Consider the following 27,530-nt stretch of genomic DNA (forward strand, 5'->3'; position numbering starts at 1 on the left):
TTTTCCAGAATCGTCCATTGAAATATTGCAATTTTTAAAAATTTCGAAAAATTCGACTTTCACACCGATCAACACGCTATATTTTTGGAGTCAGCAAGTCGAGATCTACGTCCCTGAATTTTTACACAGTTTTTAGACAACTTTTCTAAAAGTGAAATTTTTTCAATGGTCCCCCCTTCCTTCTAATTTCGGCCAATTTTTGACATTTTCAAAACTTTACTAAATACATTTTTTGTAGATTTCGAGCTCTAGAACACACTTCCGGTCTCGTTTCTTTGATAACTGCAACCGTTTTTCCGGAATCGACCGTCGAAATATCGGAATTTCTAGAAATCATCAAAAATTCGCATTTTGTACCGATTCTTTAGAAAATGTTGCTCGATGACCATCAACACGCTATATTTTTGGAATCAGCATGTCGAGATCTACGTTCATGAATTTTTTCGTAATTTTTAGACAACTTTTTTAAAATTGAAATTTTTTCAATGGTCCCCCTTCTTCAAATTTCGACCAAATTTTGACATTTTCGAAACATAACTAAATACATTTTCTTGTAGATTTCGAGCTCTAGAACTCACTTCCGGCCTCATTTCTTTGATAACCGCAACCGTTTAGAAATTTTCAAAAATTTGCATTTCGCACCGATTCTTTCTTTTTTGGAATCAGTACGTCGGGATATATATCCCTGAAGTTTTTTAGAATTTTTAGACAACTATTTCAAAAATGAAAGTTTCTACTATTATACCACCCTCATGCAAATTTCGACCCATTTTTGACGATTTTCGAAATTTAACTAAATACTTTTTTTATAGATTTCGGGCCGCAGAAGTCACTTGACTTGACGAAATCTACAGGAACCTGCGGAACCTATCTGCGAAAGTCCGGCCTCATTTCTTTAATTCAGTGCATTGAAATATTGCAATTTTTTAAAATTTCGAAAAATTCAATTCACCACGTGCTGAAAGAAGATCTTGCGTCATTTTTGCAAGTAGGTGCATGTTTTTAAGTTCAGTTCGGATTGCAGAGTTTTTGTTCGGATTAAAGAGGCATCGACTTCAATTAGCCTCTTTTCGGATTACTGGATGTGGGTTCGGATTATAGAGGTTATACTGTAATTGAAAGATGGTAAATCCTTAGTCAAAATTTGTCCGTCATCTTACATTTATGGCGATTTTTTTGGGAAAAAAGCCAAGTATGAATTAATCAATCAGTCTTTTCCTCTACGTTGAGGACACAAAATCAACCAAATTTCATTTTCTTTTAATCGCTGATGTTTGTGCTGGTAGTCGAATTTGGTCGAAGCATCAACATAAACAATCGAAGTTAAGCATCTACTGAGAAGTTAAAATTGTCTACATTTTTCCCGTTAGTTATCTGCTATCTTTAAATATTTCATATTCAAAGACGTTTGGGTTGCGGGTATGTTACGCCACTTTATAAAGGTTAACAGTTATCACAAGACGAAAGTTGCTAATTTTATAATTTTTTAAAAGAATTTATCGGACCATCAGTGAGGAAGTTCTGTCAATATAACCTTCTACAATTTTTTTAACTAGCTTCGTTTTTCTTGGTAGCCTCATCAAAATTCCAAAAACGACATAATTTTTTCAAAACGCCAAGTCGCCAGCAAAACTGATAATAATAACAGTAATATTAATATCCAAACAATATCTGTAAACCACAGGGTCCCATTTTGTAAATTTCCCGGTGGACGCCCATGTCCTCAATCCGACACTGGGTCTCTCCCTCAAAAAATAAAATTCATAAAATGAAATTTAATTTTTTTTTAAGAAATTGAACTTATTTTGTAGCTAAATTCAAGCAAAATTTGCCGTACAAAATTTTGAAATGAGGCAACCGATATTTTAAAGAGGACTTGGACAAATTTTAATTAACGTCTTGCTATCAACGCTATAATTTTAAATCACGGGAAAATATCGGAATCATTTGGTAGTTTTAAAAGTAGTTACACAATAAAATCGCCAACAATCAGCAATTGAAAATCATGACTAGAATATTAAATACATGTGAAACTCAATCTAAGATGGCGGGTGTAAGTTATTCGATAAAATAAATCCTTGTTTTTAGAATCGCATGGGTATAACGGTGTTAAATATTAAAACTGAAATAATAATCCGAGATGAATTAAAAACCATTTATGTTGCAAAACAATCTAAATTGTTCTATGAAAACACAAACACAGTTGTTTTTAAAGAATTAAAAATACACATTTTGCGGAATCCATCAAAAGTATCAAATCCGTGTGCAAATTACACAATAGACAATAAATCCGGTAATATAGATAAATATGACGCAGTTTGAGTGCAATATTATCACTTTCATCCGACTACACCTGCTCATGCGTTGCACCGGTATTTCCCCGAACTGTATTAGGAAAATCGATCTCGCAGTCGTTCTGCGCAATTCGTGAAAACAACATTTAGAATATTGGTGCCAAAAAAATGAATATAAGCGCAAATTGCGAACAGTGTGAGCGAAATCCCGTTCTCACTGAAGAAATTCTGAAAGATCCAATGACGACGTGGTGGGAAGAAACCGCACATTCGCCGGTTGAGTTGAAAGAAGTTTCGGAAAATTCAACAGAATACGAAGAAGTAAATCGATTATTTCGACTAACGTCGCGAGGTATGTCTATCAGGAAGTTAGAACGGGTGGAAAATCCGTATCTGTTGGGACACTACTTAATGAAAAAAGAAAAAATGCGGACCGAAGGTTCTAATCCATCGGAAAGGTCTTTGTTTCATGGTACATTCGAGAAATATGTCAATGACATATGCAAGTATAATTTTGATTGGCGGAAATGTGGAAATTCGAAAGGCCACAAGTTTGGTCAAGGAGTCTCCTTTGCGCCGGAAGTATCATACGCACGATATTATACTACGTATGGGGAGGATGTAATGATACTTACAAAGGTCTTAGTGTCTAAGGATATAGTTGGAAGTTCTAGTACAGTGGTACCACCCGCACCATATGATACCACCAAAAACAGCAAAAACACTGTTATTGTGAAATATGACGACGATGATTTTTATCCACAATATGTGATACATTTTAAACGGTTTTAATTTTTTTTTAATTACAAAAAAGGATTGTGTTTGTAATATTAGTTTTCCTTAATATATATAGTGATATAATGATAATTGTTTGTCATACTTATCGCTTTATTTTATCGTTTCTATTGTCTGTACATTAATGATTATAAATTAAAAATAAAAAAGTCAGGTATGCTGTACGTTATTGATAATACAAACATTTCCAATGATGTAACGTTAAATTCATATTCCACTTTGAAACCGCTTATAAAAACTGAATGAATTTTTGCACTTGAATCAGTGATTCAGATTTAAAACATAATAAGCACACTTCAGCTGACGATTTTATTGCACTTGTAATATCTGAAACACTTTGACTAATTGTTTGAAATTTTAAATTTCTTTTAAGAATATCTTGCCGTACCTAAATCCTAAAATAAACCATACGCGTCCGTACGTATGGTTTATGAATCTTATCATATTTTTATTAGGGGGGAAGACGGTGCTCTGTAGATTACACGTGGTGAAATAAAAATGTGAATCTCACTGAATTTTTTAGTCGACTTTTCATTCGATATTTGTAGGATTTTCTGGTTGCATAACTACAAAGACCGGTCTAGTGTTGCACACGACTTCTTTAAATTTGCCATCACTTTGTTACGCACAATAAAGCTGCTTTGATAAATCGATAAAAAACAAAAATCAGAATTCTAAAAATACCTATGTGCATTATTTATATTTTTTAATGTGTTCTTATTGTAAATGTATCCGTCAAATTTTAAAAAGAGAAAGTGTTTCGCGCGCATTCCTTTATTATCAGTACCACGTTTGGGCGGAGTCTCTCAGGTCAAGGCAATGACGGATGCATCGTGTGATTCCCCTAAGGATGCAATGTTATTCAAACTTGCACAAACTGCACGTCTGAAGTTATTTTTAAACGGTGAGTCGACAGTAGTTTAATTCGGGTAGAGGGCAGCATACACAACGTTGTTAATAGGTAAGTCGTAGTTGTATATTTTTCAACATATGTGGTAACACTAGAAACACTTTGCAGAAACTCATCGCATCGATCTTTCAACAGTAAAAATTGTGGTTAAAATGAGTATTAGCGCAAATCGCGAACGGTATGTGCGAAATCCCGTTCTCATCAAAGAAATCCTCAAAGATTCAATCACGACGGATTGGGAAGAAACCGTCCATATACCGTTTGTGCTGAAAGAAGTGTCGCAGAATTCAGCCGAATACGCAAGAGTGAATGCAACATTTGAACGAACGTCACGGGGTATGTCGATTAAAAAATTAGAAAGAGTGGAAAATCCGTACCTCTTGGGACACTACTTAATGAAAAAAGAAAAAATGCGAAGTGAATATTCGGTTGTCCGGGAAATATCCCTGTTTCACGGCACACAAAAAAGTTATATCAATAATATATGCAAGTATAATTTTGATTGGCGGAAACGGGGAAGTTCGAGAGGCCACAAGTTTGGGCAAGGAGTGTCTTTTGCCCCGGAAGTACCATACGCACGACATTATACTATGGATAATGTAATGATCCTTGCAAAGGTCCTAGTGTCTAAGGCCTCAATTGGAAATCAATTTACGGTAGTACCACCAACATCGTTTGACACCACCGCAAACAGCAAATGTTCTGTTATTGTGAAATATGAAGACGACGATTTTTATCCGCAATATGTTATACATTTTAATCGGTTTTAATTTTTTTTCAGATTTCAAAGCAAGTATTGTGTTGTGATATTTAGTTTTTACTTTTTGTATTGAATTATAATTAAATGTACTCACCAGTGTTTTGTTTGTTATACTTTTCGCATTATTTTATATTTTATGTTGGTTTTGTATCCAATGTAATTAAAAATAAAGAAAAAAGATATATGGTGGTTATTATTTATCTGAGAATTTTTAAATTAAAATTTTACTGTCAAAAATGAATGCTTTTTTCACTCCGCCTGTCTGTTGGTGACTATTAAATTCCGAAAATACCTAAAATTATATGTTAAAAGTGTAGATGCTAAAACTCTAACCAATATTTGTCTGATTATCCTCGACAGTAATTTGATGACGTCTTCCTCAATGTGAAAAAATAAAAGCTGTAAAACATTTTACAATTTAACTTAGAAATTATAAAATCGACTGCTATGAAATTTTGAAGGTCACCTTATACATGGTAAGCCGCTAATAAAAATTTGTTTGCTCATACCATCCGAAAACTTAATGACGTAATCTCAAAATTTTACTGAATGAATTCGGTTGATGATAGATAATCGAAAAAAAATCATTATCATCTATTTTAAGGTACTTTATTATGTTTTTAAGCAAACTTATAAAATAAAAACCAATTTTTGATGAAGTTTTTTATGCATTTTTTGACATTTCACTCCATTTGCAAGGTATTTTTTTAAAAAGTTGTGCATTTCTGAAGATTTTGATCGGGATTCCAGCGGGTCTATATAGAAACAGCTGACTTTGAGATTTTTATAAAAAAATTTAAAAAACTCTTCAACGTCAAAATTGGTCTGTTAAAAATGATAAAGCACCTTATAATCAATTAAAAAACAAAAGGTGGAGTGAAACGTACCATTTTACTTAATACTGATTTGTCCCTTTTTTTTATCTTAAATATTTCATTTTGTAGAATTGCATTCTCCTGCATGTGTGATTCATGAATCCGTGTCGAGTTTTCACCCTAGATATCCAGAATCAAAACTGTATCACATTTTACAACTTAACTTTGAAATTGTAAAACCGAATGCTTTAAAAACTTACAACTTCAAGATTATCGTAAGCACAGTAGATCGTTAAATAAAATTTTTTCGTTTATGGCTTTTCAAAAATGATGACGTCATTTTATAATTTTCTAGAACAAATGTTTCTTAATTTTATAGAACTACATATTCCATGTATGTGTAATGTAGAATCCGTCAATTCGTGTTGAGTTTTTACCCTAGATCCAGATTTTTGGGAAAGAATTCAAAATTGTATTTTACAATTTAACTTGAAAATTGCAAAAGCGAATGTACTGAAATACTGCAAACGTTTTAAGGTTTTGGAAAGATGATAAATCGTTAATCAAAATTTGTTCTTTTAAGGCCTTCCCAAAAAATTATTACGTCATTATTACGATTCTGCTGAACAAATAATGTTCTTCAAATTGTGGAAAATAACACATTCCTGCATGTGTGATTTATGAATCCTTGTTGAGTTTTACCCTTGGCAGCCAGATTTTTGGAAAAAAAAATCAACATTGCATAACAATATTTAACAATGTAACTTTGAAATTGTAAAAACCGAATTATGTGAAATCGTGCAAATATTTTAAGATTACAGTAGAACCTCGATAATCCGAATTAATTGGGGGGTGTGTTCGGATTAGCGATTTGTTCAGAACAGCAAATTTCCCAAAAATTTGACAGAAAATTGAGTAACAACTTCATACACTGCTGAAAATAAACTTTAAGAAATAAACCTTAATTTTTTAAACAGAAATAAAGTATTTTTAAGCAACAATGGATAATAGATACATTTGAAAACAATATTACTCCGTGACCATAAACATTTTTTCGAATCAACAGGTCGGGATCTAGGTATATCCCTTAATTTTTTCAGAATTTTTTGATAAATTTTTCAAAAATGAAATTTTCCATTATGTATTCGTATTAGGTATCCCTTATGCAAAATTGGACCGTTTCTCGACGATTTTCAAAATTTAACGAAATACATTTTCTTGTAGATTTTCTTTCTTCGACAACTTAAACTGTTTTTCCAGAAGCGTCCATTGAAATATTTCAATTTTTAAAAATTTCGAAAAATTCGACTTTCACACCGATCAACACGCCATATTTTTGGAATCAACATGTCGAGATCTACGTCCCTGAATTTTTTCATAGTTTTTAGACAACTTTTTTAAATGTGAAATTTCGGCCAATTTTTGACATTTTCAAAACTTTACTAAATACATTTTTTTGTAGATTTCGAGCTCTAGAAAACACTTCCGGTCTCGTTTCTTTGATAACTGCAACCGTTTTTCCGGAATCGACCGTCGAAATATCGGAATTTTTAGAAATCGTCAAAAATTCGCGTTTCGTAGCGATTCTTTCGAAAATGTTGCTCGGTGACCATCAACACGCTATATTTTTGGAATCAGCATGTCGAAATATACGTTCATGAATTTTTTCGTAATTTTTAGACAACTTTTTTAAAAGTGAAATTTTTTCAATGGTCCCCCTTCTTTAAGTTTCGGTCAAATTTTGATATTTTCGAAACTTTACTAAATACATTTTCTTGTAGATTTCGAGCTCTATAACACACTTCCGGCCTCATTTCTTTGATAACCGCAACCGTTTAGAAATGTTCAAAAATTTGCATTTCGCACCGATTCTTTCTTTTTTGGAATCAGTACGTCGGGATATATATCCCTGGATTTTTTTAGAATTTTTAGACAACTATTTCAAAAATGAAAGTTTCTGCTATGATACCACCCTCATGCAAATTTCGACCCATTTTTGACGATTTTCGAAATTAACTAAATACTTTTTTTATAGATTTCGGGCCGCAGAAGTCACTTGAGTTGACGAAATCTACAGGAACCTGCGGAATCTATCTGCGGGAGTCCGGCCTCATTTCTTTAATTCAGTGAATTGAAATATTGCAATTTTTAAAAATTTCAAAAAATTCAGTTCACCACGTGCTGAAAGAAGATCGTACGTCATTTTTGCAAATAGGTGCATGTTTTTAAGTTCAGTTCGGATTGCAGAGTTTTGTTCGGATTAAAGAGGCATCGACTTCAATTAGCCTCTTTTCGGATTACTGGATGTGGGTCCGGATTATAGAGGTTGTACTGTAATTGAAACATGGTAAATCCTTAGTCAAAATTTGTCCGCCATCTTACATTTTCGGCGATTTTTTTGGGAAAAAAGCCGAGTAAGAATTAATCAATCAGTCCTTTCTTCTGCGTTGAGGACACAAAATCAACCAAATTTCATTTTCTTTTAATCGCTGATGTTTCTGCTAGTAGTCGAATTCGGTCGAAGCGTAAACATACACCATCGAAGTTAAGCATCTACTGAGAAATTGAAATTGTCTACATTTTTCCTGTTAGTTATCTGCTATCTTTAATTATTTCATATTTAAAGACGTCGGGATTGCGGGGATGTTAATTACACAACTTTATAGAAGTTAACAGTTATCACAAGACGAAAATTGCACAATCTACTTTAATAATTTTTTAAAGAAGCGGAATTTATCGTAGCATAGGCACGGAAAGTTTTGTCAAAATAACCTTCTAAAATTTTTTTAACTAGCTTCGTTTTTCTTGGTAGCGTCATCAAAATTCCAAAAACGACATAATTTTTTCAAAACGCCAAGTCGCCAGCAAAACTGAAAATAATAACAGTGATAATAATACCCAAACAACATCTGTATATAATACCACAGGGCCCCACTTTGTAAATTTCCCGGTGGACCCCCATGTCCTCAATCCGACACTGGGGCTCTCCTTTATGTTAACTGCTGTCAAAAAATAAAATTCATAAAATGGAATTTCAAACTTTTTTAAGAAATTGAACTTATTTTGTAGCTAATTTCAAGCAAAATTTACGGCACAGAATTTTGAAATGACGCAACCAATATTTTAAAAAGGACTTGGACAAATTTTAATTAACGTCTTGCTATCAACGCTATAATTTTAAATCACGCGAAAATATCTGAATAATTTGGTAGTTTTAAAAGTATTTACGCAATAAAATCGCCAACAGTCAGTAGTAGAAAATCATGGCTAGAACATTATATGAGAAACTCGATCTAAGATAGCCGGTGTAAGCTATTCGATAAAATAAAACGTTGTTTTTAGTGTATAACGGTGTTAAATATTAAAACTGAAACAATAATCCGAGATGAATTAAAAAACGAGTTTATGTTGCAAAACAATCTAAATTGTTCTATGAAAACTCAAACGCAGTTATACACACTTTGCGGAATCTATGAAATTATCAATTACACAATAGACGACACATCCGGCGATATAAATAAATACGACGCAGTTTGAATGCAATAATAATTCTTTCATCCAAATGCAAATATGCAAATGCACATGCGCTGCACCAGTACTTCCCCTAACTTTTTAAGGAAAATAGATCTTGCAGTCCGTCTGCGCAATTCGTTCAAACAACATTTAGAATATTCGTGCAAAAAATGAGTATTAGCCCAAATAGCGAACGGTGTGAGCGAAACCCCGTTCTCATCAAGGAAATTCTCAAAGATCCAATGACGACGAATTGGGAAGAAACCGCACATTCGCCTGTTGAGTTGAAAGAAGTTTCGGAAAATTCAACAGAATACGAAGAAGTGAATGAATTATTTCAAGAGACTTCGCGGGGTATGTCTATCACGAAGTTAGAACGGGTGGAAAATCCGTATCTGTTGGGACACTACTTAATGAAAAAAGAAAAAATGCAGAACGAAGGTTCTTATCCATCGGAAAAGTCTTTGTTTCATGGTACATTCGAGGAATACGTCAGTGACATATGCAAGTATAATTTTGATTGGCGGAAATGTGGAAATTCGAAAGGCCACAAGTTTGGTCAAGGAGTCTCCTTTGCGCCGGAAGTGTCATATGCACGACATTATACTAGAGTTGGGGAGGATGTAATGATACTTACAAAGGTCTTAGTGGGTAAGGACACAGTTGGAGATTCTAGTACAGTGGTACCACCAGCACCATATGATACCACCACAAACTGCAAAGACACTGTTTTTGTGAAATATGACGACGATGATTTTTATCCACAATATGTGATACATTTTAAATGGTTTTAATTTTTATTAGATTATAAAAAAGTATTATATTTGTAATGATTAATTTTCCTTATTATATACAGTTATGTAATCGCAACTGTTCGCTTTATTTTATCGTATCTATTGTCTGTATATTAAATATAATTAAAAATAAAAAAGTCATTTTCATTGTTGCAACGTTAAATTCATATTCCACTTGGAAACCGGTTACCAGAACTGAATGAATTTTTGCACTTCAATAAGTGATTCAGATTTAATACATAATAAACACACTTCAGCTGACGATTTTTTGTTTGTTTTAGAATATCCTGTGTATGATAAAACGCCGACAAAAATTTGTTTGTTCATCCCCACCAACAATTTCAACGTCATCTTAAAAGTTTGCTGAATAAATCCTAAAATAAATTAACGCGTGCGTACGTATGGTTTATGAATCTTATCACATTTTTATCAAAACATTGAAATGAATCGAGTCATGCTGCAGACGAAGACGGAAATCTCACAGAATTTTTTAGTTGACTATTTCATTTAATGCAAGTAGGATTTTCTGGTTGCATAACTTTTTGTTATGCACTTTGTGCTAAAACAATAAAAAAACAAGAATCTACTTTCCAAAAATGTATGCATTATTTATATTTTTGAATTTGTTCCTATCATAAATGTATCCGACAAAGATGAAAAAGTGTGTTTTTATATTTGCCGCGCATTCCTATACCACGTTTGGGCGGAGTCTCTTCAGGCCAAGGTAATGCTGGTATCGACCACTACTATTCTGTGATTCCCCTAAGTACGCAGTGTTATTTCCAGTTGCACAAGTGACTGGTTCGCAGGTATTTTTAGTCGGTGAATCAACACATTTTTAATTCAAGCATACAAAACTTGGATAACAGGTGAGTCGTAGCTGTATATTTTACTATAATTTAAAACACGAGTGGTAACACTGAGTCGACGGACAAGTTTGCCTATTGTTACTTAATTTATTTATGACAACTAAACCCGTAAAGTGAAAAAACAACATATCTATTTATTTATACATTAGTTTGTTTTTTATAACTTGTGGAAAACCAAAACACAAGTTTCTAATTTACCCTTGTCCGACTTACCTGTTTTAATTTTTTTTTTTTTTTTGAATAATTGTACCGTTTTTACTTTTATTATTATTTTCAGTATTATGGCTTCCACTACCGAATCTGAGGTCCTTTTGGAAACGGAAACAGATCGTTTCGAACACTCAAATACTTTTGCAGACGAAAACGACAATAAATTGTCGTTAAAATATAAAGCTTCAAACACTTCTTTTCTAGAACAAATTGCTAATTTGGTTAAAAACGAAAAACAAGAAAAATTTTGGCAAAGAGTGACTGCTAACGTATCGAATGAAAAAATAAAGATTTTAAAACTTGAAGAACCTCAAAAGATAACGGTAACAAATATGCAGGATAATGAAGATGTTTCGGACATGGAAGAAACATTGCGAGAGCGAGACGACGCAATAAAAACCGAGGAATTTGTAAAGGACATGCTTGAAAAAATTGTCTCGGCTTTACCAATAGGTCCTGACGAAGGAGATACAAGTATTAAGGACGAACCACAGGACAACGTGTCTGAAGAAAATGAGCTCTCTATTAACTTATTGCAAGAAAACGGAACCAATAATATTAAATCAGAACTACCTATGGACGTAGAAATAGAAGATGACCACGGCAAAAAACGCCCGTCGGAGACTGATCAAACCTTGGAAGAAAACCCACCAAAACGCCCCAACTGTGAAAATCAAGGGATGACAACAGATGAACAACCCACGCTTTGTGACAACGCAAAAACACCCAGTGAAATAGAAGACGGCATTAGTTGCGAAAAAAGTGAGCCGAATTCCGATTTGATTACCCAGATGTTAACACTTGTAGATAAAGAGGTATCAGGTTGTTGGGAAACGACATCGCAACAGCCGTACACGTTGATTCGAGTTTTAGAAAATACAACCGAGTATAACGACGTTCATCAGATATTTTCTCGTACTTGTCGTGACATCAAAATGGTGAAACTTGAACGCGTCCAAAATTTGTACTTGTTTGGCCAGTTTTTACTAAAAAAGGAGAAAATGCGTATGAAAAATGGGTCGGTTCAAGAGAAGCAGCTGTTTCATGGGACTAGGGAGGAATATGTGGATGGTATTTGTAAGAATAACTTTGACTGGCGTCGTTGTGGGTCCTCCAGGGGTCACATATTTGGACAGGGAGTTTCGTTCTCACCAGAAGTGACATATGCACGTCACTATAGTCCATGTTCTGATAAAGTGATGATTCTTACCAAAGTATTGGTGTGTATGTCTACAGTGGGTGACTCGAGTACGGTAGTACCACCAGACCCCTATGACACCACTCATAAATCGGCCGGTACGGTTTTCGTCAAGTATGAAGACGACGACTTCTACCCTCAGTATGTGATTCATTTTGGATATAAAAATTTTTACTTTTTTTACCATTTATGATTAATTTTATCTGTATGTTATCATAGTGGAATGACAATTAAAAACTGTAAGACTGAAGACATAAATAAAACATTAGTAACACTTTATTAAGAGTTGATTCAATAAAATATACACATACATAAAATATTATTTATAATCAGGCTGTCTCAAAAAGCAGTTTTGCCCTCCTCCTTGATGGCTCGCCATCTAGAGACGTTTCCGGTGAAAATTAAACCAACCAACAATTTTAATAGTTACCACTCCTCATTTGTGCGACATTAGGACTAGTACATTAGTAAATTACAAGTTTAAAAAACTGCCTTTCTCGCAACCCTGGTAAATATTGCCTTAAAAATCATAACTATTTGTAAAAATATTTCTATAAAATTCAATAACATTATATGAGTTTAACAAGCGACAGTCTGCTATTAATAGTTTCATTGCTGACAAAATACTGGTTCAAAATTTTTATTTGCAACTATCCAATCAGAGCTGGTTACACGAAAACTGACCTACCATACTTTTAATTGACACGTTAGTGTGTAAGGCACGACTTAGGACCACCCACCCGTCAGTTTGTGGAAGAGCTCTTCGTTTAGCGTCTGACTCGCGTCCTTGGACCTCGTCGACAAGAAAATGTAACCGCCGATGAACTCGTGGACGACTTTACAATCAGCCGACGAACAACTGAACACGATGTTGCCCTCCTCGAACTGGATCATCATGTGCTTGACTTCCCAGTTGACGTTCCACGCTATCATGGTGTTGTACCTCCAGGTCTTCTGGTGGTCGCCGGTCTGGATGTCCATCTTCATGATGCGCGTGGGGGCCACGCCGAGGAGTTCCTCTTTTTTGTTGCCCATGAATTTGATGATGAATAGCGTGAGACCATAGTCGGGGAGGGACTGCCAAGCTTTGATGTAGTTCATTTTGGCTTCGATCAAAGAGAGGTCTTTGACGTTGGCGTGTGCCTCCAGGATTCTGTAATTCTGGAACAGGAAAACAAGAAGATGAGTTACAAGTTTAAGCGCCATTTTTTACTTCCCGAGCGTAAGCAAAGGAAGCATTGTAATCGAGTCCGTCGGCCGACTCTCTACTTTTACGTTTTCTCGATCTTTCATGACCCCTAGAAGACGAAGAAATAGGTCTCCCATTTCCGTCTGTCTGTCCGTCTGTCCGTCCGTCTGTCCGTCTGCCGTCCCGGATTTTTATTAGACAGATAATCTCCGAAAGTACTCGACCGATTGTTGTGAAATTTTATACTTATATTAAGAATATCATGTAGATGGTAAAACGCTAACCAAAATTTGTCTAATCATCCCCACCACTAATGCGATGACGTCACTTCAAAATTGTACATAGTAAATGGGTTTTCAATTGTATAAAATAACATAGTCCTACACATGTAGTTTACAACTCTGAATCGACTTTTCACCCGAAACGTCCAGATTTTTGGAAAAAAAATCAAAATTATAAAACAACATTTTGAAATTTAATTTTTAATCTGCAAACCAGAATGCTTTGAAATGTTGCAGATGTTTTAAGGCTATAAAGAGGATCATAAATCTTTAGTCAAAAAATATTTGCTTATCCCCTCCAAAAACTTGATGACGTCAGCTCAAAAGTTTGTGGAATAAATCATATCTAAAATGTACAAAATATGATGAGTCTGTACTTGTGATCTATCACTCCATTCATATTTTTTGGATTTGCATATACAGGGTGACTCAAAAAAATTAATGAATGCGTAAATATATTTTATTGATTTAATCAGGAACTACAAAACCGAATGCTCTGAAATCTTGCAGATGTTTTAAGGTCATAAAGAGCATAATAAATGTTTAGTCAAAATATATTTGCTTATCCCCTCCAAAAACTTGATGACGTCAGCTCGAAAATTTGCCGAATAAATCATATCTAAAATGTACAAAATATGATCAGTCTGTACTTGTGATCTATCACTCCATTCATATTTTTTGGATTTGCATATACAGGGTGATTCAAGAAAATAAATGAAAGCGTAAATTTATTTTACTGATTTACTCAGGAACTACAAAACCGAATGCTTCGAAATCTTGAAGATATTTTAAAATTATCATAAGCATGGTACATTTTTGATCAAAACGTATTTGGTCGTCCCCCCTAAAAAATTTATGACGTCACCACAAAATTTTGCTGAATAAATCCTATCTAAAATGTACAAAATATGGTGAGTCTCTTCTTGTGATTTATCATTCCATTCAAATTTTTTCGATTTGCATATACAGGGTGACTCAAAAAATTAATGAATGCGTAAATTTATTTTATTGATTTAATCAGGAACTACAAAACCGAATGCTTTGAAATCTTGCAGATGTTTTAAGGTTATAAAGAGCATAATAAATTTTTAGTAAAAATATATTTGGTTATCTTCTACAAAAAACTGATGACGTCAGCTCAAAAGTTTGCCGAATAAATCGTATCTAAAATGTACAAAATATGATGAGTCTGTACTTGTGATTTACCATTCCATTCATATTTTTGGATTTGCATATGCAGGGTGACTCAAAAAAATTAATGAAGGCGTGAATTTATTTTATTTTATCGATTTAATCAGGAATTACAAAACCAAATGCTTTAAAATCTTGGGAATATTTTAAAGTTATTATAAGCATGGTAAACTTTTGTTCAAAATGTATTTGTTCATCCCTCCTAAAAAAATTGATGACGTCACCCTTAAATTTTGCTGAATAAATCCTATCTAAAATGCAAAAAATATGATGAGTTTGTACTTGTGATTTATCATTCCATTCATATTTTTTAGATTTTCTTAAGAGGTGGTTCAAAAAAATTAATGAAGTCAATTTATTTTATTGATTAAATTAAAGGCAACACTTATTATTAGTATTACACCCCAACCAACCCAATTTGGTAGACACAAAATTTGTTAAAGGAAAAACTCGGTTGAAACATAAGGGTAGCACGCTTATTTACATCGACTTTAACATTACAGACCTGCATTTGTTTTATGCGCTCACTTGGTTCCGCGAATGTGAAATAGACATGTTTATAATCAACCAATTGTGAATTTCACCGTCAAGAATTAAAATAAAACCCAATGTTTTATATAATAAGCGGAAGTCGAAGCAATAAAATCGATGGTCGTTTTGTTTACAGTTTCTCTGTTTGACTCTCACGTATGCTGTTAAGCCTGTCATCTTAAATTAAGAATGTTTATACATACACGATTTTCAGTTGCCTCTGATACGTATACGTGAGTAAATTGTTTCGGTATTTTATTGATTATTACAAATCAATTTTCAAAACGACCCAATTCATTTTCCCGAAAATTTGAGAATATAATAATTTTATTCTTAGTATTACACTACATCTATCCCAACTGATATACGTGTCCTTGCAAAAATGTTGATGACGTCATCGCAATTTTTTTTTAAATTCCCACTACAAAAATGTAATGAGAAAAAAAACACAATAGGCATGCAGTCGTCAAGTTTCCGATAGCGAGGGAAGTACTGCCTAAACTCTTTAGACCAATTTTTTTAATTGTAGCCACTCAGAATCGAGATTGTGAGCGGGAAATTAAGCTAAATTCAAAAATATATATACTTACTTTCCCTCGTAGCTTTTTCAAAAATCTTGGAGCCAGATAATCGTCCATTTGCATGTTATCTAAAGTACTGGGATTGATAGCAGGACCATCTGCCGGCCTTTGCATTTGCAAGAACTCCAAAATCGTCTGTTTTTCCGATTCGTAACTGCTGTCGGCAAGAGATCGGCCCTTGGAGGCTAATCGACAACACGCCATCCATTTTGCGTATTGGTTTTCCTAAATTAAACGTTTTTTATAATTACAGTAATAAATTATATTTTTATTGTGTGGGTCACACTCTAATTTACATAATTACATTTTTATATTATTTTCTAAAATTCGAATAACTTCTACGCGTCTGAGTAGGTGTCCATTTTATAGGTCGTCTATAAAATTCTATAAATACACCTTTAGTGTTTACAAATTTATCGTCCTATGAAACACGATAAGCGAATTTTGTCAACACACGTCATTCGTAAAATTTTGGTCGTACTGAGTCACCGTTTCCTTTATTAGCTCATATCCTGTAACATTGAAAGGTTACAACGAAATACGAAAAATTGCCAAAGTTGCTCAGGATGTTACAACCAACTCAAATTGTTTTTTTTAATAGCACCTTTGAATTTTGTGCCGCTTCGTTGTGATTGTTGACTTAACTCATAACCCAACTTTCTTGTACAGTTGATTTTTTTTTACAAAATTAACTTACGTCGTCGCATCTTATGTACATTTCCGTCATCCCGTCCGAACTCGGCACTTCCAGTTTGATGGCATATTTGTTTTGGCTGATATTTACGTCAGGTGTCACTTCGCAACCGCGTAAATTGATATCGTGGACAGCGTTAGCTCGGTGTATCATTTCTTCGCGGGATTTGTATAAATAGAGATGAAGGTCGCGGCAAGTAAACCAGTACTTTTTGTACGCTTTCAATGTAAACCTCTTCGGCCTGAAAATAATTTCTTTTAGTTTGATTTTCAAAAAATACTTGTATTAATAATCGTTTTTGAATTATGACGTAACTCACTTTAGAAACCGTAATTCGTCGCATAGTTCAGGCACTTGGGTGATGTCGTTGGCATAGGCATTTAAACTTGATCCCTCGAGGGTTGTTTGTAGGTCAGTTAGGGCGGCGTCGATGTCGTCTTCGACGGGGGAAGACACGTTCCCGTTGTCCATAGTGGGTTGCGGTTGAGTTGCTTGTAAGTTTACTTGCAACTGGAAAACACGAAAAGGGGGGAATTGTAAAATAAATTTTATTCTTAGTCACTTTAATTTTTTGTAAAAATGTTCAGATCAATGTTGCCAACTACACGTATGTCACGGCCTTCTGCAACTCAAAAAGTTTTCAGTTGCACTGGCGACGAACCACCACTGACCATCCAATATCCCCACGATAATAATAATAAATTAAATCGAAACAAGAAAAATACCCCAAATCCAGAGACAACCCTGCTAGCGTTGGCGATTTTAGCGCGAAATAAATTTTCCAAAGATTCCGAAAACACAGTCGTGAGACTTAACAAAACAATTACTCAAGAATAATTGTGAATTTTAACAAACATAATTTTGTTTAATTTGTATCAGGTATGTTCCAAGCATTTTTTTTACCTTTAGTAAAGTTTTTTTTGTCAACAAAATCATAACCTAACTTTTCATCCCTTCATTCTTTAACAGTTTGTGTTTCGTGGTTTAACACAAATAATAACCCAAAAACTGCTTTGTAAAGTTGTTTTACTGTGAAAATTGGTGGTAAAATTCCTAATTTTGTTTAATAACTTCCGAATTCCGAAGATGAAAGTTCTTGAAAGTTTGAGACAGGGTCGGTCTAGGCCCGTTGGTCTTCGTAAGAGAAATAAGACAGTATCTGCATTTCTTCTTTATTTTCGGTGACATGTTTATACCGGGTGTCTGAAAAGTGGCGCATTAAATCTCCGCTACGGTCTTAACAATCATCTGGTGAGTCTGGGAAAAATAGTTTAAAAAATTCCTTCTCACATTTTGATGAATTTATGATGATTTTAAAGTTGGTTCTTGTGCTACGTTTAAAACTAAACCTGATTTCAATTGTGATGAATTTTTCATTCGGTATCAGAGTGCGGGGAGAAGCTTAATTTCAAAGTCGATACTTCTCTACAAGAATTTACCATTTTAAACATGTTTTAAGTATTTTGTAATGAAAAGAAGAACGTATATTAAGAAAAAAGGCAAAATATAAGCCCCGCCCACCCACCCGATCTCAAATGTGACGTTTTTTTTTTTAAATCGTCGTGAGCTGGGGGCGGAGCTTAATTGCAAAATCCTTACTTTTCTACAAGAACTTACCACCTGAAACATGTTTTTAAATAATCGTGTTGTTTAAAGAAGACTATATCTATGTATTAAGTAAAAAAGAAAGGCAAAAATTAAGCCGCAGCGATGTACTTTTCAAATTCTTCATTCTTCATTTTTCAAATTTTCGATGTTACAATGTTAGTTTCTCGATTTTAAGATTTCGATTTTTTCTCTAATTGTGATTTCGTACATAATTGCCAAAACAGTTGCCTTGGAAATGTAAAAATTTGCGCATCAATCCCATATTTTGAAATACGCTGAAATTTGGGTCTAAATTATATATAAAAACTGTCCAAAAGTTAGAATTTTTTCTTTTTTTCAATTTTACGATTTCAGAATTTATAGATTTTTCAAGTATTAGATTGTTTTAATTTTCTGCTATTTTTAGTTTTCCAACCATTTTTCAAGTTTTAGATTTTACAGTTTTGCAAAATTAAGCAGTTTTTCTAAATTTCTAATTTTTCAAGTTTTCTTCTTCCGCGATTTTTGAGTTTTTAATTTTTCAAGTTTTGGATTTTACAATTTTGCAATTTTCCAATATTTTGAGGTATTTTTCAAATTCTTCATTTTTAATTTTTCAATTTTCGATGTTACATTGTTAGTTTTTCGATTTTTCATTGTCGTGACTAATATTGGATTTTTTCAGTTTTTAGATCGGTAATTGAGATTTTTGTTTTTTCAATGTTTCTATTTTTCAATTTTTGCGATTTTTCGTTTCTTACTCTTTAACTTTCCGATTTTTCATTTTTTTTTTCAAATGTTTGATGTTCCATTTTGAATAAAATGTTGAATTTGAAATTTTTTCGACTTTTTAAATTGAATTTTGAATGTTTTAAAACAGTTTTTCGATTTTTCAGTTTTGCAATTTTTAGTTTCTGCATTTTAATTTTTCGACTTTCGAAGTTTTTGATCTTTCAATTTTATTTTTTTTATCTTCCAGTTTCGCTATTTTTCGAATTTTCAATTTCTAGATTTTTTAATTTTCCGATTCTTCAACTGAGACTTTTTGGTGTGGTGATTTTACAATTTTAAAATTTGTCGATTCCGCAGTTTTACGATTTTTAATTTTTAGATGTTTCAGTTTTTAAATTTTTCATTATTGCGATTTTACAATTTTTGGCTTTTTTCAAATTTCCAGACTTTCAATGATACAATTTTACAATTTTTTGATTTCTCAATTATCCGATTATTCACTTTCGCGATCTTTGAGTATTTAATTTTCTGATTTTCATTTTTCAAATTTTGGATTTTACAATTATGCAGTTTTTTAAAATTTCCAATTGTTCAAGTTCTCGATCTTTAATGTTTCATTTTCCAATATTTCGATGTATTTTTCAAATTCTTCATTTTTAATTTTTCAATTTTCGATGTTACAATGTTAGTTTTTCGATTTTTCATTCTCGTGACAAATATTGGGATTTTTCAGTTTTTAGATCGGTAATTGAGATTTTTGTTTTTTCAATGTTTCTATTTTTCAATTTTTGCGATTTTTCGTTTCTTGCTCTTTAACTTTCCGATGTTTCATTTTCTTTTTCGATTTTTTAATTTGAATTTTTTAATACGATTTCCCAATTTTTCGATTACTAGATTTTTTAATTTTAAAATTTTTGAATTTAATCTTACAGTTTTTCGATTTTTCAGTTCTGCAACTTTTAGATTCTCCGTTTTTAATTTTTCGACTTTCAAAATTTCAGATCTTCCAATTTTATTTTTTTTCATTTTCCGGTTTTGCTATTTTTCAAATTTTCAATTTCTAGGTTTTTCAAGTTTCCGATTCTTCAACTGCGAAACTTTTCAGTGTTGCGATTTTAGAATTTTTCAGTCTTCCAATTTTAAAATTTTTCGATTCTGCAACTTTACGATTTTACAATTTTTTGTTTTTTCAATTTCCAGAATGTTTTAATTGTAAATTAAATTTTGAATTTGAAATTTTTTCGATTTTATTTTGAATTTCAAATTTTTTAATACGATTTCCCATTTTTTAATACGATTTCCCAATTTTTCGATTACTAGATCTTTTATTTTTTTCATTTTTTATATTGTTTAAGTTTTCGATTTATTTTCAAGTTCTCGATTTTTAAGTTTGAATTTTTTGATTGTTTAATGTTACAGTTCTTCGATTTTTCAGTTTTGCAATTTTTAGTTTCTTCACTTTTAATTTTTCGACTTTCAAAGTTTTTGATCTTCCAATTTTATTTTTTTTATCTTCCAATTTTGCTATTTTTCGAATTTTTCAATTTCTAGATTTTTTTATTTTCCGTTTCTTCAACTGTGACACTGTTCGGTGTGGTGATTTTAGAATTTTTCAGTCTTCCAATTTTAAACTTTTTCGATTCCGCAGTTTTACGATTTTACAATTTTTGGCTTTTTTCAAATTTTCAGATTTTTCATGATACAATTTTGCAATTTTTTGATTTTACAATTATCCGATTGTTGACTTTCGCGATTTTTGAGTTTTTAAATTTCCAATTGTTCAAATTCTCGATCTTTAATATTTCATTTTCCAATATTTCGATGTATTTTTCAAATTCTTCATTTTTAATTTTTCAATTTTCAATATTACAATGTTAGTTTTTCGATTTTTCATTGTCCTGACAAATATTGGGATTTTTCAGTTTTTAGATCGGTAATTAAGATTTTTGTTTTTCCAATGTTTCTATTTTTCAGTTTTTGCGATTTATCGTTTCTTGCTCTTTAAATTTCTGATTTTTCATTTTTTTTTTCAAATGTTTGATCTTCCATTTGAAATAAAATTTTGAATTTGAAATTGTTTAATACGATTTTTTATTTTGAATTTTGAATTGTTTAATACGATTTCCCAATTTTTCGATTACTAGATTTTTTAATTTTAAAATTTTTGATTGTTTAATGTTACAGTTTTTCGATTTTTCAATTCTGCAACTTTTAGTTTCCCCATTTTTAATTTTTCGACTTTCAAAATTTTGGATCTTCCAATTTTATTTTTTTTCATTATTAGGTTTTGCTATTTTTCAAATTTTCAATTTCTAGATTTTTCAATTTTCCGATTCTTCAACTGTGAAACTTTTCAGTGTTGCGATTTTAGAATTTTTCAGTCTTCCAATTTTAAAATTTTTCGATTCTGCAACATTACGATTTTTAATTTTCACATGTTTCAATTTTTAGGTAAATTTTTCGATTTTTCATTATTTCGATTTTACAATTTTTTGTTTTTTCAATTTCCAGAATGTTTCAATTGTAAATTAAATTTTGAATTTGGAATTTTTTCGATTTTATTTTGAATTTCGAATTTTTTAATACGATTTCCCAATTTTTCGATATCTACATTTTTAAGTTTTTCACTTTTTATATTGTTTAAGTTTTCGATTTATTTTCAAGTTCTCGATTTTTCAGTTTTGCAATTTTTAATTTCACCATTTGTAATTTTTCGACTTGATCTTCCAGTTTTATTTTTTTTTAAATAATTTTCTGATTTTCATTTTTGAAGTTTTGGATTTTACAATTTTGCAATTTTTCGATTTTTCAGATTTTTCAATTTTACAACTCTGCAGTTTTTTTAAATTTCCAATTGTTCAAGTTCTCTTATCTTTAATTTTTCTAGGTATTTGAGATTTTTGTTTTTCCAATGTTTCTATTTTTCAATTTTTGCGATTTTTCGTTTCTTGCTCTTTAACTTTCCGATTTTTCATTTTTTTTTTTTTCAAATGTTTGATCTTTAATTTTAAATAAAATTTTCAATTTGAAATTTTTTCGATTTCTTAATTTGAATTTTGAATTTTTTAATACGATTTCCCAATTTTTCGATTACTAGATTTTTTGATTTTAAAATTTTTGATTGTTTAATGCTACAGTTTTTCGATTTTTCAGGTTTGCAGTTTTTAGTTTCTCCATTTTTAATTTTTCGACTTTCAAAGTTGTTGATCTTCCAATTTTAAAATTTTTCGATTCCGCAGTTTTACGATTTTTAATTTTTAATATTTCAGTTTTAAAATTTTTCAATTTTTCATTATTTCGATTTCACAATTTTTGGCTTTTTTCAAATTATCAGATTTTATTATCCGATTGTTCACTTTCGGGATTTTTTAGTTTTTAATTTTCTGATTTTCATTTTTCAAGTTTTGGATTTTACAATTTCGCAATTTTTCGATTTTTCAACTTTACAATTCTGCAGTTTTTTTTAAATTTCCATTTGTTCAAGTTTTCAATCTTTAATTTTTCATTTTCCGATATTTCTATGTATTTTTCAAATTCTTTATTTTCAATTTTTCGTTGTTACAATGTTGGTTTTTCGATTTTTCGTTTCTTGTTCTTTAACTTTCCGATTTTTCTTTTTTTTTAATGTTTGATTCTATTTTAAATAAAATTTAGAATTTGAAATTTTTTCGATTTTTTATTTTGAATTTTGAATTTTTTAATACGATTTCCCAATTTTTCGATTACTAGATTTTTTGATTTTAAAATGTTTGATTGTTTAATGTTACAGTTTTTCGATTTTTCAGGTTTGCAGTTTTTAGTTTCTCCACTTTTAATTTTTCGACTTTCAAAGTTGTTGATCTTCCAATTTTAAAATTTTTCGATTCCGCAGTTTTACGATTTTTAATTTTTAATATTTCAGTTTTAAAATTTTTCAATTTTTCATTATTTCGATTTCACAATTTTTGGCTTTTTTCAAATTTTCAGATTTTATTATCCGATTGTTCACTTTCGCAATTTTTGAGTTTTTAATTTTCTGATTTTCATTTTTCAAGTTTTGGATTTTACAATTTTGCAATTTTTCGATTTTTCAACTTTACAATTCTGCAATTTTTTTAAATTTCCATTTGTTCAAGTTTTCAATCTTTATTTTTTCATTTTCCGATATTTCGATGTATTTTTCAAATTCTTCATTTTCAATTTTTCGATGTTACAATGTTAGTTTTTCGATTTTTCGTTTCTTGCTCTTTAACTTTCCGATTTTTCTTTTTTTTTATGTTTGATCTTCTATTTTAAATAAAATTTAGAATTTGAAATTTTTTCGATTTTTTATTTTGAATTTTGAATTTTTTAATACGATTTCCCAATTTTTCGATTAGTACCAGATTTTTTATTTTGAATTTTGAATTTTTTAATACGATTTCACAATTTTTCGATTACTAGATTTTTTGATTTTAAAATGTTTGATTGTTTAATGTTACAGTTTTTCGATTTTTCAGGTTTGCAGTTTTTAGTTTCTCCATTTTTAATTTTTCGACTTTCAAAGTTGTTGATCTTCCAATTTTAAAATTTTTCGATTCCGCAGTTTTACGATTTTTAATTTTTAATATTCCAGTTTTAAAATTTTTCAACTTTTCATTATTTCGATTTTATAATTTTTGGCTTTTTTCAAATTATCAGATTTTATTATCCGATTGTTCATTTCGGGATTTTTGAGTTTTTAATTTTCTGATTTTCATTTTTCAAGTTTTGGATTTTACAATTTCGCAATTTTTCGATTTTTCAACTTTACAATTCTGCAGTTTTTTTAAATTTCCATTTGTTCAAGTTTTCAATCTTTAATTTTTCATTTTCCGATATTTCGATGTATTTTTCAAATTCTTCATTTTCAATTTTTCGATGTTACAATGTTAGTTTTTCGATTTTTCGTTTCTTGCTCTTTAACTTTCCGATTTTTTTTTCAAATGTTTGATCTTCCACTTTAAATAAAATTTAGAATTTGAAATTTTTTCGATTTTTTATTTTGAATTTTGAATTTTTTAATACGATTTCCCAATTGTTCGATTACCAGATTTTTTGATCTTAAAATTTTTGATTGTTTAATGTTACAGTTTTTCGATTTTTCAGGTTTGCAGTTTTTAGTTTCTCCATTTTTAATTTTTCGACTTTCAAAGTTGTTGATCTTCCAATTTTAAACTTTTTCGATTCCGCAGTTTTACGATTTTTAATTTTTAATATTTCAGTTTTAAAATTTTTCAATTTTTCATTATTTCGATTTTACAATTTTTGGCTTTTTTCAAATTTTCAGATTTTATTATCCGATTGTTCACTTTCGCGATTTTTGAGTTTTTAATTTTCTGATTTTCATTTTTCAAGTTTTAGATTTTACAATTTCGCAATTTTTCGATTTTTCAACTTTACAATTCTGCAGTTTTTTTAAATTTCCATTTGTTTAAGTTTTCAATCTTTAATTTTTCATTTTCCGATATTTCGATGTATTTTTCAAATTCTTCATTTTCAATTTTTCGATGTTAGAATGTTAGTTTTTCGATTTTTCGTTTCTTGCTCTTTAACTTTCCGATTTTTCTTTTTTTTTTAACGTTTGATCTTCCATTTTGAATAAAATTTAGAATTTGTAATGTTTTCGATTTTTTATTTTGAATTTTTAATTTTTAATACGTTTTCGATTTTTTTAGAAGAAGATTACGCCTCACCTATAGCCGCCCCGATTTCAATTATGATGAATTTTTCATTCGTTGTCAGAGTGGGGGGAGGAGCGTAATTAATTTCAAAATCGATATTTTTCTACAAAAAATTACCATTTGAAACATGTGTTAAGTATTTTGTAATGAAAAGAAAAACGCATATTAACCCAACATATAAGCCCCGCCCACCCGCCCTCTCTTTTCTTAGAGAAAAAATAAAAGGTGGATTTCAGTTACTTTTACTTTTATAAAATTACGTTTTTTTTCGTAACGTACAACATAAAGAAATTTTTTAGTATTTTTTTGGGACTCCCAAAACCCCCGTACATAACGTACGCCATTTTCCAGACACACCCGGTATAAACAGTTTCGGATGTTTTTGGACAACAGTGCGCCATGAAATAACAAATGTCATTATGATGTGACAATGTCAATATGTCAAATATTGTTTTTATAACACTCTTTTTGCGAAATACTAACTCTTATTTCCCCATTTTATAAGTACCATTTTACAAGTGCTTGAAATTTTATTATCTTCTTAGGAATTTTCAAGGCACCTACAAAAACAAAGAAAATTGACAGATCTCCACGTTAACCAAAGTTAATGGTTTTCTAGCAGCAACAGATTACTAATTCCTACCCTATCGAAAAATGGCTTCCTGGCACAACATAATCTCTTCTGGACACGATCCCACGCCATTTATTAAAGCTAGCATGTCAAATGAAACGAAAGTTTCAATCAAGGATTCAAACCTAAATTCCCCCAACTGGGAGACATTTAAAAAACAAAAACCACAACCCCCCAAAACCGGTCGCTCGCATTTTCCAACACAACCAACAGAACCTAAACCCAAAAAACCAAAACACAATTCTCCAGAGACTTCTATGCATAAAACCCAAACACCTCAACCAGAACGGTCGAAACACAATCCTCTTTTAATGAAACTGATCCGGCGACAACCGATGGCAATAGAGTGCCAAGGCGACAAATACAGACCATACGTCCTTCGCAAAATCGAAAGACATTCTTCTGAATTCAGAAGAGTGCGCAATTTATTCCAAATATCAAACCGCGGTTTGTACATTCGTAAACTACAACGAATCGAGAATCCTTTCTTGATGGGTCAGTATCTGCTGAAAAAAGAAGATATGCTTCGTCGGTACTTGCCAGTCAGGGAAAGGTTGCTTTTTCATGGCACTAAGAATTCATGTGTTAGGGGAATATGTGCTGAGAATTTCGACTGGCGGTTGTATGGGCGAGCACGCGGTCATAAGTATGGACATGGAGTTTGCTTTAGTCCGGAGGTTTCTTATGCTAGTCAGTTTGGCCAGAAGGTTATGATATTGGCTAGGGTTTTGGTGGCAAAGACGATTGTTGGCGACTCTGATACAGTGGTGCCACCTGCGTTTTATGACACTACGCGCAACGATAAAGGTACAGTACTTGTCAAATACGAGGATGCCGAATATTATCCCGCATACGTGATACACTATAGTGGAAATACTGCGAAAACACTAAATTTTAGAAAAATTCGTCTACTGGTCGGTAGAAATGCAAGAGTTTCTTCTAAGCGACGTCATAATAACAGACGTTATTATTAGAGAATAGATTTTATTGACACTTGAGAGTTTTATCTGTTTTGTTTTTTGTATTCTATAAGTTTTATGATTTCGATATTTGTGTGTTTTAATCAATAAATGTTTTTTTTACCTACCTGCAAAGCGGCGAACATCAACATTTCTTCTTCCGTACAATCGATTTCTTCGTTCAGCAGTTGCCACCTGGCTTGCTCGTAGATTTGGTTGATTCGTACTGCGTCGTATTTCGGGTTCAAGTCGTAAAAGACGTAGAACTTGAACCTGAGACACAACGTGTCGTACTCCCGAACCCCTTGTTCCATTATGGATAGAGATGAATCTAACCAACTGTAAAATAAAAAAACCCAAAATTAGGTTTTGGAGGATTTAAAAAAGCGAAAAAACGCGTCTGTGACCCTTATCATAGGTTGCAAAGAGGTGAATAGTAATTTTATTAAATTAGTCTAATTTTGAACCTACTATCCCCTTTGTTATTTGAATAGTTGTTCTGCAACATTAACATGATAAAAATTGGTCGAAGGATATTTCGACAGACAATAAAACATATACAGTTTTTTCAAAAAATTATATTTTGCGAATTTTATTTATTTTTTTCATGAGAACCCCTATAAGTTAAAATAAAGAAACGAAGGTAATATTAAAGTAAATCTAAAGAAGCGTGCGTATGCTTGTAATCGGTCCGATAGTTTCGGAAATTATTTGTTTAATAAAAACCGACACAGACGATGGATAGACAAACAGACGGAAACGGGATAACTATTTTTTCGTACTCGATTACAATACTTCCTTAGCTTACGCTCGGGACGTAAAAATTGATAGGTTATGTCGGCAGAACTTCCCTTGACGTTCAAGTAACGTCCAATAAATTCCGCTTTGAAATATTATAAAATCTGATCTTGCGATTTTTATTTTTTACCTCCAGTGGCGTAAATAATAACTCCAAAAAATGGAAAACCGAAAACATCGAATAAAATTTTTCGGAAAGTCAAAATATCAAAAACTGAAACATCGAAAAATCGAAAACTCGAGAAATAAAAAAATGAAAAATCGAAAAACTAAAGAATGAAAAAATTGAAAAATCTAGAAGTCGAAAAGGAAACACTAAAAATTCAAACATCTAAAAATCGATGAATTAAATATTCAAAAAAACGAAAATCCGAATATCTAAAAGGGGAAAAACCGAAAAATCAAAAATTCGAGAATTCGAAAAACCGAAAAATCCACGAAGCGAAATATATAAGCAAACGAAAAATCGAAAATTCTAAGTCGGAAAAACTGAAGAATTGGGAAATTGAAATTAAAA

The 27,530-nt window shown here is 31.5% G+C and overlaps 3 protein-coding genes and 1 long non-coding RNA gene across 4 annotated transcripts in view; 3 read left to right on the forward strand and 1 right to left on the reverse strand.

Moving 5' to 3' along the window:
• Positions 1-3,686: 3,686 nt before the first annotated feature.
• On the forward strand, positions 3,687-4,941 carry LOC135124038 (uncharacterized). The gene is made up of 2 exons (XR_010279747.1): positions 3,687-4,050; positions 4,108-4,941. It is a non-coding gene; the product is annotated as an uncharacterized LOC135124038 (long non-coding RNA).
• A 4,316-nt stretch (positions 4,942-9,257) lies between these two features.
• On the forward strand, positions 9,258-9,881 carry LOC135123893 (protein mono-ADP-ribosyltransferase PARP12-like). The gene has a single exon (XM_064048753.1). The coding sequence runs from the start codon at positions 9,258-9,260 to the stop codon at positions 9,879-9,881; it is 624 nt and encodes a 207-aa protein (XP_063904823.1).
• Positions 9,882-10,454: 573 nt separating this feature from the next.
• LOC135124329 (uncharacterized) lies at positions 10,455-12,437 on the forward strand. Its single transcript, XM_064049310.1, has 3 exons — positions 10,455-10,605; positions 10,668-10,750; positions 11,028-12,437. Exon 3 carries the CDS (start codon positions 11,032-11,034, stop codon positions 12,349-12,351), a length of 1,320 nt encoding a protein of 439 aa, XP_063905380.1. The 5' UTR covers positions 10,455-10,605; positions 10,668-10,750; positions 11,028-11,031; the 3' UTR covers positions 12,352-12,437.
• The window catches only part of LOC135124328 (unc-112-related protein-like), a 55,135-nt gene continuing 40,021 nt past the window's right edge, over positions 12,417-27,530 (reverse strand). Inside the window, exons 4-8 of the mRNA XM_064049309.1 lie at positions 26,344-26,554; positions 16,945-17,135; positions 16,629-16,866; positions 15,941-16,156; positions 12,417-13,319 (exon numbers count right to left, since the gene is read on the reverse strand). Coding sequence (XP_063905379.1) covers positions 12,885-13,319; positions 15,941-16,156; positions 16,629-16,866; positions 16,945-17,135; positions 26,344-26,554 — 1,291 coding nt within the window. The 3' untranslated portion in view covers positions 12,417-12,884. The remainder of the gene's footprint in view (positions 13,320-15,940; positions 16,157-16,628; positions 16,867-16,944; positions 17,136-26,343; positions 26,555-27,530) is intronic.

Source organism: Zophobas morio, unplaced genomic scaffold, assembly GCF_036711695.1.
Source record: "Zophobas morio isolate AGI-343-1 ecotype UQ-CSIRO unplaced genomic scaffold, CSIRO_AGI_Zmor_V1 ptg000007l, whole genome shotgun sequence".
Classification (NCBI taxonomy): Eukaryota; Metazoa; Arthropoda; class Insecta; order Coleoptera; family Tenebrionidae; genus Zophobas; species Zophobas morio.

Coding starts and splice junctions, on each gene's coding strand:
- LOC135123893 (XM_064048753.1), top strand. CDS start 9,258: ATGAGTATTAGCCCAAATAGCGAACGGTGTGAGCGAAACCCCGTTCTC.
- LOC135124329 (XM_064049310.1), top strand. CDS start 11,032: ATGGCTTCCACTACCGAATCTGAGGTCCTTTTGGAAACGGAAACAGAT.